General features: G+C 39.6%; 1 protein-coding gene across 1 annotated transcript; it reads right to left on the bottom strand.

Moving 5' to 3' along the window:
- Nucleotides 1-3,503: 3,503 nt before the first annotated feature.
- Nucleotides 3,504-12,296, bottom strand: LOC307255462 (uncharacterized protein; the record flags this gene model as incomplete). The annotated part of the gene is made up of 2 exons (XM_080034146.1): nucleotides 3,504-6,076; nucleotides 10,637-12,296. 2 exons carry the CDS (start codon nucleotides 12,294-12,296, stop codon nucleotides 4,443-4,445), a joined length of 3,294 nt encoding a protein of 1,097 aa, XP_079890272.1. The 3' UTR covers nucleotides 3,504-4,442.
- Between the last annotated feature and the right edge of the window lie 643 nt (nucleotides 12,297-12,939).

Genomic DNA, 12,939 nt, shown 5'->3' with positions numbered 1-12,939 from the left:
AGTGGTTTGAGATAAATACTCTGTATTCAATACATGTTTACTAATGGTAAATCCCAATGTTCTGAATTTGCTTATTATGTTGTATTTAATGATTACACTAGTTCAAATACGGTTGATGAAAATAGATTAACTTATCGCTGCTTTCAAAGTAATAAAAACTGTTTTGACTTAAAGTATTTTTAGGAAAACAAAACCAGAAGGTAATTTTTGAGTTAAAGATGTATTTTAATGTTAAATGCATTCAGTTAAAGCCACTACGAGTAACATGGCACGTTGGCGGCCCCTTTGGACAAAAGCGGTAGTATTTCTACGACGCCAGCTGTCGTGAAGCTGTTTTCTAGCTCGTGCCGGGCGTGCTAGATTCAAATGATCAGGAAGCAATATAGTGCATGTCCGTGTGTTGAAAGTGTGAGGGCACCGGACTCTTTTCGGCTCCGTGAGAGTGGTTAGTGACACAGCATCAACTAATGCCAGTCAGTGCTACACACACCTGATTGCAATGAGTTGATGCAGTGTCACCTCTCACAGAGCTGAAAGATTACGTGTCCTCACAGAAAGCGAATGAACGAGAGACGGCAGTTAGTATGGATCACAATGAGGTAATGTGTTTATGTTGTTGTAAATAATGACTATTTCAGATGAATACTGGTCATCTGATGATGCTGGTGAGGCAAAGTAAACTTTGTTTTAGTAGGCTACCGCTCATTCATTTAGGAGTAAACACTGCAGTCCCGTGAAATTGTGTACGTTGCTTGGCAACGCCCTCCCGCCCGCCTATCACTCTCCCTTTTAGCTGTTCTTCATTGCATTTTCTTTTTTTTCTTTGATGGTATCAGTCATTATGACGACAAATAACTGTCTCAAACAAGGCTCCCGCTCCCCTTCCCTCACCTGGAGGGATAGGCTTCTCAAATTGCGTTGCTGCGATACACTGAAATCTGCGACCAATACGAATATGTGACCATTGAGCATGCACGCGTGAACCGAAAATCGGACTGGGTGTGCGACCAGACCAAACGCAGTAATAAAAACTATATAAAAACGTCTTTCTTTGCACTGCTGGTCTCGTTTGCTGTTAAAGGTAATTTATGATTATGAGAGGAAACATGAGGCTGTTTAAAAGATATTTAAATGTTACTCGGAGCTGCTTTAAATGAATCAAGTTACAATGAAGACTGTAACTATCCTTATTATTTGTGTCCTTTCATATATATCATGATGAACTGACTTTAACAACTTAAGTAATTACATTTACATCTTACCAGGAAGGTTTTAATAGTTAATTTCAATTGAATCTGTATCACATCTCATTGTAGCCTATCTAGCCACCTGAAAACGTGTAAGTAAAATTGCAGACAAACTGGGTTGAGGAGGTTGAGTTAGAGGGAGGAGGGCGCCATCTTGTGTTGTGCAATAGATTTCATATTTCAGTTGTTGACGTACCGTCATATTCACTGCAGGAAGACATTTAAAACCTTCAACAAGTTGTCCTGTCCATTTCTACATGCCTAAGAGCATTAAGTTGCTGCCATGAGATTGGCTGATTAGTTATGTGTTAACAAGAAATTGAACTGGTGTACCTAATAAAGTGGCCAGTGAGTGTATATGTATACTTTTCTCTTCTCGTGTGTGTCAATTGTAATGTTCCGTTGGTACCTTTATAGAATATTTCAGTAACTTTATAATAATAATAATATAATAATCAATCACACTCTGTATGTGAACATGGGTCATGGGTACTGAAATGCATTTAACTTATTTGATATTGATATGCATTTTTTTAATACAATGATTTGATTCGCATTGTATTTAAAAATAGAACTACAAGATTACTTTTGAGTGTTCTTTTAACTCAGACGGACCATCAGGACGAACTTGAAATTTTAAATTCATAATACGCAACCGGAATACAGGTCAGGCCTTTTGAATGTTCCATGTTACCCTTATACAGTAGTCTGTTGTATATTTCTTAACTCAAATTTAAAACACACAAATATACTTTTATGAAGTTTTTATTTTTCCCCCAATAAAATACACTACATGCATACCAACAAAAACAACCTTTGATAATAACAATACATTTGATTGGTATCAGACTTTTCAAAGTGCTCAAAACCACTTTATAATACAAACACATGTTTAAGTATACATTTTCCTTTATTTATCCTCAAAAGATCAATTGAGGAGTGACCCTCATTTACATTGATGACGACAATTTGATGTTTAAGTATCAACATCTTTTGATTATCCAAGTGCAGAAACCCAAATTCATAGTTTTTTAAAGTTATGAATAAATGAATGAACATTTTATTCTCGTGTCGGTTCATTTACACTACCCATCCCACATGGAATTATACAGACACACTAACTAACAATAAACCAAACCTTCCCGACTGTCATCCCACCATTATCAAACAACACAATAAAATCTACTTCAACTGAACTATAATCAGATACATCATCTAAACAAAAAGAGATCATTTTCAACCATAACGCTTCAGGATATATTCCACAGATAGGGGAAGGTGGGGTGATTTGTGCAACTTTTTACTCAAAGTGATTTTAAAGTGAGGCCTTGACAGTTATGTCTCCAACTCAAATATGTACATATATTTCAGGATGTTGTGCATCCCTGGCAATAAAAACTTTGGATCTGGAATAAACTGTTTAAGAAATATAGCTTTCGGAAAAAAAGTTGTCTTGTCGCACAAATCACCCCACGTAGTGGGGTGATTTGTGCGTCATTGTGTCACAATGACAAAGTCACCATCATCATCTTTCTGGCCATCTGAACTCTCATCAGTGGTGTCGTTAAGTGGAATTGAGATGTCACTCTCTCCTGAGCTACTGTAGACTATCACTTTCTTTTGGTGACCAGCGTATACAGCCATGCCACTGGCACAACTCTCAGAAATGTACTTTGCACTAGTTGCTCCGTGCTTGTGGAACCAACTGCCACCTGACAAATGTGATTCCCCCTACATTTCTGCCTTTAAATCAAGGCTCAAAACCCATATGTACACCCTGGTGTTTCCTCCCCATTAACCTCTGCACTACTTACTTACCTCTGCACTACTATCTGTGTTTATGTGGATGTATGGGCTTTACGTCTTTTATTTTGGTTATTGTTATTTTACCTTCATTGTTTACCTACTGAATGCACTATGTACAGCACTTTGGACAGTGCAAACTGTCATAAATGTGCTTTTATAAATACATTTTACTTACTTACTTACTTATAACTCACCCAGGCCCTTGCGCACAAATCACCCCATCCCCAGAATTTTGGATAATAGGCATGATGCAGCAATTTAGGGTTGACATTGTGCTAACTATATAGACTCAAAGTGTAGCATACCAAAGCACTAAAACATGTGTCAAATGTTTTCAAACGTGTCTATAATTGTTCAGACACAATAATCAAAAAACCTTGATCATGGAAATTTTACTTTGAAAGGCAAAACACAGTTTTTTGAGCTTAAATGTGCTTATATCTTATTCCTTGTGTCTCCCTTCTTTACAGGATGAGTCAAATGGATGGCTCTTCTTAAATATGTGGTCACATTTCCAATTTCTTCCACGGTTTTCTAGAAACAAGGGGTTTTGCAACTTCCAAAATGCACAAATCACCCCACCTTCCCCTATATACAACAGATACAAAAACCCAACCCCTTATATATAAGACAGACAAAACAATAATCCAGATGAGAAATAGAATAAGAATAAGCACAAATAAGTAGAAAAAGCAGAGGATTTCTAACTTTTACCATCCTGTCCCAGGCTTTAGAAACATATTAAAAAAATATTAAAAAGGAATTCAGGGGCGCCCTTAGCTCAGTTAGTAGGGCGTCCCCCCCATGGGCCTCGGCCAGCAGCGGACCCGGGTTCGATTCCAGCCCGCGGTCGTTCTCTGCATGTCACTCCCCTCTCTGCCCCATTTCAACTCTGTCTCTACACTATCATAAAGCGTAAAAATGCCAAAAAAAAAAAAAAAAAAAAGGAATTCAATTTCGGTAAGTCAAAAAATGTAAATCAAAATCAGGAACACACCTTTTTAAACAATATTTGGCGTAAATCATGATATAAAGGACAATAAATGAAGGTAACTATAATGACTGACTAAGGCACACACACTTAAGTATTTCCATCTATATGATTATGTACATCCTTACTGTCAGTCATAACCAACACAACAGCTTCACAACCAGGACCTATGAGTATGTGGAGGAAAGCTGCTGTTCTTACTCAACGAGAAAAGTCTGCCCATTTCTCTGTCAAAAAGCTGTTTTAGTGACAAAAAGTGAAAGGACAGAGAGTGACTGACAAATGCTCTGCTGCTCTCAACATGAACACTGAACTTTCTGGTGTTTTCAGGAGGAAAACTACCTCAGACATATGCACATGTTAGTTTAATGGGTTTACTGTCAGCTTTTGACTTCTGTCTATTCAAATATAGCAGTGTCTGAAAAATCGTCATACAACCGAACTCCAGCATAGAGAGGCTCAGTGAATGTGGTCTGGACTCTGTGGAGGAGAGTCATGGTTTCAGAGACGCTGTAAAAGGACAGAGTACCTGCACTGTGATCCAGGTACACTCCTACTGTGGAGGATGGAGGACCTGAGACGGGTGTTTCGACTTTGTTGTAACAGAATATATAATCGTATCTGTTAGAATGTAATGCCCAAGATTTGTCATTAAATCCAAAATAACTTTCTTTCCCTGCTCTGCTGATACTCTTGTAAGCGACTGCTATATAAACCCTTTTCCCTACCAGTGTTACCTCCCAGTAACATTGTCCAGTCAGACTCTCGTTACTCAGGACCTGAGAACTGTCAGTGAATCTCTCTGGGTGATCAGAATAACAGTCTTTATCAAACAGTAATGATGCAACACTGTTTTCCTCATATAAACATAGCCAGTTGTTGACTGTGTTTGGATCCAGTGTGATTTCACGTGCATATCTTAAGAAATCATCTCTGGTCTTGGGCTCTGGTTGTGACATTGAAACTTCTGTCTCTCTCAGAACGTCCTGTAGTTTATCTCTGACTTCTGACACAGCCGCTGTCACATCCCCAAAGTAGGTCAGAGGACAGTTTTTGGTGCTGGGTAATTCTATAGATCCTCTGATATCTGAGAGTGAGGAGTAATCTTGTAGAAACTGGTTGTGATCCTCTGTAAGCGTCAGCGTCTTCAACTCGGCATCGTTCCTCTTCAGCTCGGTGATCTCTTTCTCCAGCTTCTTCTGAAAATATTTGACTCGATTCACTTCAGTTTCCTGTTGGGATCTGAGCTGCTGCTTCACATCAGAGCTTCTTTTCTGGATGAGACGGACCAGCTCGGCGAAGGTCTTCTCACTGTGCTCCACTGCTTTATCAGCAGAGCCATTGATAGCCTCCACCTCCTGTTGAAGAACCTTCACATCTTTCTCTCTGTCCTGGATTCTCTGCTGGATGTCTTGTAGACTCTCTTCGAGCTCTTCCTGCCTCTCAGTCCGTTCTGCTGCAGCTGACACTGTGTCGTGGCCTTTGTGTTCATCCACAGAGCAGAGATAACAGATACACTGCTGGTCAGTACGGCAGAACATCTTCATCACCTCATCATGACGAGAACAGATGTTCTCCTGGAGCTTCTTGGAGGGCTCCACCAGCTTGTGTTTTTCGAATGCATTAGATTCAATATGAAGTTGAAGGTGCTTCTCACAGTAAGAAATCATACAGACCAGACAGGACTTGAGGGCTTTCAGTTTCCTCCCAGTGCAGACATCACAGGCCACATCTTCAGGTCCAGCATAGCAGTGATCAGCAGGAGCAGCTTGGAGTCCAGTCTTCTTCAGTTCCTCCACTAAATCTGCTAACATGGTGCTTTTCTCCAACATAGGCCTCGGGGTAAAGGCTTTTCTACACTGAGGGCAGCTGTAGATTTCCTTCTCATCCTCTTTATTCCAGTGGGTGTTAATACAGTTCATACAGTAGCTGTGTCCACAGGCGACAGTCACCGGATCCTTCAGAAAATCCAGACATATCGAACAGCAGATTATCTCCCGGTCGAGTGGAATCCCTTTCTGCGCCATTTCACCTCTGTGTCAGCGACTGTCTGAGTTTCACTTACTGAGAACCGCACCTAGTTTTAGCTCTGATCTGAACAACATGTGTGTGTGCAGTGAATGGGGCCAGTCAGCTCACACATGTTGGTTCCACCCATTTTCAAACTGAAGAACAAAAGGGGAAGGGATTATATGGACAGGTAGAGGAGGGAGTGTAATCAAGCTTTGCTGCATTCCAGGAAAAGGAGCAGTTTGACACTTTAATAATGTGAATGCTGTTCTTCATATCTTTTTTTTCATCTCTTTCTGATAGCGTAAATTTTTGTCTCACTGTAACTCCTTCAAATTTTAAATAATATTCAACTTTTTAGCAACCTCATAGCAACCAGTAACACCCCATTTGTTAAAAAAAATCTGCTAGAAACTCCATTTAATCTCTGAAATATTCAACATTTGTTCATGGTATTTTTTAATTCTCCAACCCCAATTATACTTTTTTTTTAACCTTTATTTATACAGGTAAATCCCATTGAGGCCGAAGACTCTTTTACAAGGGAGACCTGTTTGCCTTTCCCACGTTACCATTCACACACACATTCATACACCGATAGCAGGCTAACTATCGACATTCACACGAGGCAAGGTGGGTGAAGTGTCTTGCCCAAGGACACAACAGCTATGACATAGGTGGCAGGGCGGGGATCGAACTTCCAACCCTTTGATCATCAGCCGACCCGCTCTACCAACTGAGCCACAGTCGCCCCAAATACTTGTTAGACACGTCATACGTCTTTATTCATATTAAAAGTAGCAATGCTGTTCAGCTACAACAAACCCATTGAACAACTATTTCACAGTTCTAAAAGTTTTTTTCCTGTCTTACGTGTTCATTATTCCAGCAAAACAATCACATGCTAACTTGTAAATATTTCACATGTTTCATGAATTTTGGGTATTTAACATATTAACTACATTTTCAAACTTTTACTTCTTGACATTGCTTCAGCTGCTATTTCAGAAATAAATGTATCCCTCAATGTAGTTTAGCTCCCAGCCTATTAAAAGGAATGTGTCACACTTTGTCAAGTGTTTTTTTTCAACTATCCAGTTTAACATCAGCTTTTCTATATTGATAATTATACAGCCCTTTTTTTCATATTTTCCATTCCGAAAATTTTTAAATGTTATTCAAATTCTTTCAAATTTCAACATCATTCAACTTTCCAACCCCAGGGAACCCACATATTGGACAATCTCTCTTGGTCTGTGGGCTGGTTACTGTTGGCCTTCTACCACTCTGATACAGAGAAACCTCACCTTCTGCCTCACAGCATGGTATGCAGGCTGCTCAGCTGCCGACAAAAAGGCTTTACGTCATCATCAGCACAGCACAGAAAACCATTGGCTGCCCTCTGCCATCACTCCAGGACATTGCAAACACCTGCTACCACTAAAAAAACATCATCAAAGACTCCTACCACCCTGGCTACCAAGATGTTTACCTTTTGCCCTCAGGAATACAACATAGGTCAATAAAATCCCGAACCACCAGACTCTTAAACAGTTTCTTTCCCAAGGCCATACACTCTTTCAATCGCCACACGTAAATTACTCTGCAACCTTTTTTTTAAGATATTATTATAATTGTTATAAGTTATTATATATTTTATACAAATGCACTTTTCCCTGCCCTAGTTTTTATGATTGATGATGTTTATGTGTTTAGTGTGTTGGAAAAAGGGGGGGAGGGGCACTTGGAATTTTGTTGTATTTTGAATATAATGACAATAAAGGCTTATCTTATCTTATCTTATTTCTCATTTAGAGACAATGCTCACTTTTGCTTTTAGTGGGTAAATACTTCATGGGATTTCTGGTTTTGGAGACCGATCCAGTTTTCGGATTTAAAATTTTTTTAAATTCAGTTTTATTTAATTTTTAATGATTACCACAGTTCAAATACCATTGATGACAATAGATTAACTAATAACTGCTGTTGAAGTTATTAAGATTGTTTTGACTTCAAGTATTTATAATAGGAATGTAATTTTGTGTTAAAGATCAATTACAATTTTTATTAGTCACTCACTACAGTTTCAATCTTTATCATACATTATACTCTATTGCATCCACCTGAAAACATGTCCTACTCCTAACTAAACTTTAGACAACCTCAGCTGGGGAGCTTTAGGTTAGCAGGGTGTTGGCGCCATCTTGTGTTGTGCATCAGATATCAAATGTTGACTTGTTGGTGGCTGCAGTAATGAGGATGGTCCCACTGTCTTCCAAATAAACTTTGGCCTTTTATGGTGGACAGTCTAAGGCACACCTGTGCACTAATCATGATGTCAGATCAGCATCTTGATGTGGCACACCTATGAGGTGGGATGGATTATCTCAGCAAAGCAGAAGTGCTCACTATCACACATTTAGACAGATTTGTGAACAATGTTTGAGAGAAATGGTACAATTGTGTATCTGGAATGAATTTTAGATCTTTAAGTCCATCTCATGAAAAATGGGAGCAAAAACAAAAGTGTTGCGTTTATATTTTTGTTGAGTGTATTTTCAAAATAGAACTACAATTTTGCTTTTGTGTGTTAATTTATCTCAGACGGACCATCAGGACGAATTTTAAATTTTAAATTCATAACACCCAACCTTGTGTGTGTGTGTGTGTGTGTTTGTGTTTGTGTGTGTGTGTGTGTGTGTGTGTGTGTGTGTGTGTGTGTGTGTGTGTTTGTGTGTGTGTGTGTAACCTGCAGGACATCAGGGATTCCCATGGGCCTCACTCGCCTCTCTTCCATCTCAAATCTGGGTAAAGCAACCTCAGACTCTTACAATACAGGTCAGACCTTTTGAATGTTCCACGTTACCCTTACTATATACAGTAGTCTGTTCTGTTCCATATTCCAAATTCAAATTTAAAACACACAAATATACTTTTATGAAGTTTTTATTTTTTCCCACAAAAAAATACACTTCATGCATACCAACAAAAAACAACCTTTGATGATAACAATACATTTTTGTATTACATGATTTGATTGGTATCAGACTTTTCAAAGTACTCTAAGCCACTTTTTATATTACCAACACATTATATATATATACATTTTCCTTTATTTATCCTTGAAAGATCAATTGAGGAGTGACCCTCATTTACATTGATGTCGACAATTTGATGTTTAAGTATCAACATCTTTTGATTATCCAAGTGCAGAAACCCAAATTCATATAGTATTCTAAAGTTATGAATAAATGAACGAATATTTTATTCTCGTGTCGGTTCATTTACACTACCCATCCAACATGGAATTATACAGACACACTAACTAACAATAAACCAAACCTTCCCGACTGTCATCCAACCATCATCCAACTATAATACAATACATCTACTTCAACTGAACTATAATCAGATACATCATCTAAACAAAAAGAGATCATTTTCAACCATAACGCTTCAGGATATATTCCTGAGTAGAAAATATAACAAATACAAAAACCCAACCCCTTATAAGACACAATACAATAATCCAAATGAGAAATAAGATAAGAATAAGCACAAATAAGTAGAAAAAGCCGAGGATTTCTAACTTTTACCATCCTATCCCAGGCTTTAGAAACATATCAAAAAAATATTAAAAAGGAATTCAGGGGCGCCCTTAGCTCAGTTAGTAGGGCGTCCCCCCCATGGGCCTCGGCCAGCAGCGGACCCGGGTTCGATTCCAGCCCGCGGTCGTTCTCTGCATGTCACTCCCCTCTCTGCCCCATTTCAACTCTGTCTCTACACTATCATAAAGCGTAAAAAAAAAAAAAAAAAAAAGGAATTCAATTTCGGTAAGTCAAAAAATGTAAATCAAAATCAGGAACACACACCTTTTTAAACAATAGTTGGCGTAAATCATGATATAAAGGACGATAAATGAAGGTAACTATAATGACTGAGTAAGGCACACACACAGTATTTCCATCTATATGATTATGTACATCCTCACAGTCAGTCATAACAAACACAACAGCTTCACAACCAGGACCTAAAGTATGTGGTGGAAAGCAGCTGTACTTATTACAGGTTAAATAATATAGCAATTTCTTGTCCAATTTTAATGTGGGGGTTTTCACATCCACACTATACATTTTAAAATTTAAAAAAATAATTCTCCAGATTTATGCAAAGCAGGAGGACCTTAAATTTGCATATCTACCAAAGTCCCCAAAACAATAAAGCAGTGATGCTGGCTGCAATGCAAGATTTGCAGGAAGATATCATGATTCTCTTCATTTCTATTGGCTAAAGAAAGACACTGACTCACATTCATGTTGTTACTGTAAATAAGCCACTTGTAGACAAAACAATGCTATATGCATAATAAACATAAAAGCTGCATAATTTCAATTAAGCCCCGTGGCATGTGTTTTCTGCCTCTCAATCCAAATCTTATTTGAATTTTTAATTGTTTTAAGCCTGTGTATAATGTGAAAGACAAATGCCCCGCTGCTCTCAACATGAAAGTACCTCAGATATACTCACATGATAGTTTCACCGGTTCTCCAGCAGCTTTTGACTCCTGTCTATTTGAGCTTGCAAAACTCAACAGTGTCTCCATGATCCTGATACAACCCAACACCAGCATAGAGAGGCTGAGTGAATGTGGTCTTGATTTTGATGAGAAGATTCATGGTGTCAGTGATGCTGTAGAAGGACAGAGTACCTGCACCGTGATCCAGGTACACTCCTAATCTGGAGGACCGAGGACCTGAGACGGGAGTTTGGACATTGTTGAACCAGAATGCATAACTGCCTGAGTCACAATCCAATGACCAAGATTTGTCATTCATTCCAAATTGACGTACCTCCTTCCCTACTCTGATGATATTCTTGTATGTGACTGCTACATCAACTCCTCGCCCTCTCCATTTCACCTCCCAGTAACAACATCCAGTCAGACTCTCTTTACTCAGGGCCTGAGACCATCTAGTGAATCTGTCTGGGTGATTAGGATAATTCTGTTTTATACCCACATATGTTGCTTCTCTGTTCCCCTCAGATAATAACAGATATTTGTTGGGTGTGTTTGGATCCAGTTTGATTTCACGTGAATATTTTAAGAAGTCAGCTCTGGTCTTGGGCTCTGGATGTGACAGTGAAACCTCCACTTCAGGCTGCGTCAGTGAGATGTTTGTCGATTTCCCTCTCAGGACATCCTGTAGTTTATCTCTGACTTCTGACACAGCCACTGTCACATCCTCAAAGTATTTCAGAGGACGGATGTCGGTGCTGGATGATTCTGTAGATTCACTGAGTGGTGGCAGGGAGCAGTAGTTTTGTAGAAACTGGTTGTGATCCTCTGTGAGTGACAGCGTCTTCAGCTCAGTGTCTTTCTTCTTCAGCTCAGCGATCTCCTGCTCCAGCTTCTCCTGAAGATCTTTGACTCGACTCACTTCAGTTTCCTGTTGGGATCTGAGCTGCTGCTTCACATCAGAGCCTCTTTTCTGGATGAGACGGACCAGCTCGGCGAAGGTCTTCTCACTGTGCTCCACTGCTTTATCAGCAGCTCCATTGATAGCCTCCACCTCCTGTTGGAGAACCTTCACATCTTTCTCTCCGTTCTGGATTCTCTGCTGGATGTTTAGTCGACTTACGTCGAGCTCTTTCTGTCTCTCAGTCCGTTCAGCTGCAGCTGACACTGTGTCGTGGCCTTTATGTTCGTCCACAGAGCAGAGATAACAGATACACTGCTGATCAGTACGGCAGAACATCTTCATCACCTCATCATGACGACAGCAGACTTTCTCCTGGAGCTTCTTGGAGGGCTCCACCAGCTTGTGTTTCTTTAATGGAGCCACATCATAATGAGGCTGGAGGTGATTATCACAGTAAGATACCATACAGACCAGACAGGACTTGAGGGCTTTCAGTTTTCTCCCAGTGCAGACGTCACAGGCCACATCTTCAGGTCCAGCGTAGCAGTGATCAGCAGGAGCAGCTTGGAGTCCAGTCTTCTTCAGTTCCTCAACTAAAGCTGCTAACATGGTGTTTTTCTCCAGCACAGGCCTCTGGTTAAAGGCTTTTCTACACTGAGGGCAGCTGTAGATTTCCTTCTCATCCTCTTCATCCCAGTGGGTGTTAATACAGTTCATACAGTAGCTGTGTCCACAGGGAATAGTCACCGGATCCTTCAGTAGATCCAGACATATTGAACAGCAAATTATGTCTCGGTCGAGCTGAACTCCTTTCTGCGCCATTTCACCTTAGTGACAGTGACTGTCTGAGTTGCACTTCATCAAAACTGAACCTACTTTGAACTCTGAATGGGGCCTGACAGCTCACCCATGTTGGTTCCACCCATATTCAAATATAGATCTGAAGGGGTGTGGAGTGGAGCTGGCATTGTTTGAGAGCGGGTAATCAAGCTTTGCTACATTCCAGGATGAAGACGGTAATTAATTAATTAATTGTGAATGATGAACAAACTTTAACAACTTAAAGGTGCAGTGTGTAATATGACATCATCAAGTGGTACAATTCTAGTTCACAACATTTCGTCTCTCTGTGGCTCCCGTTCAGAGAAGCAACAGAAAATCTTCAAGAACATTCCAACTGGTAGTTCTGATGGACACAGTGTGGCCAACTGTTCCATTCTGTGCTTCTGTAGAGCTGAAGACATTCCAACTATGACGCTTCCAAAATGGTTGTGCCCATGCCTCGGTCCATGGTATGGAGAAATACGGAGATATATGAGACCCTTTCTAAGGGAAAAAATAATAATTCAAAAAATAATCAGCTATCATGCACTAAATTAAACAAATTTATGGATATTATAATAATTTTCTACCACGTCTGCTATGAAAAAAATCCCAAAATTCTACACACTGCAGGTTTAAGCAG

The sequence above is a fragment of the Ammodytes marinus genome (genome assembly GCF_949987685.1).
Source record: "Ammodytes marinus genome assembly, chromosome: 9".
In the NCBI taxonomy this organism is placed as follows: domain Eukaryota; kingdom Metazoa; phylum Chordata; class Actinopteri; order Uranoscopiformes; family Ammodytidae; genus Ammodytes; species Ammodytes marinus.
This window is presented reverse-complemented; position numbering and strand designations above follow the sequence as displayed.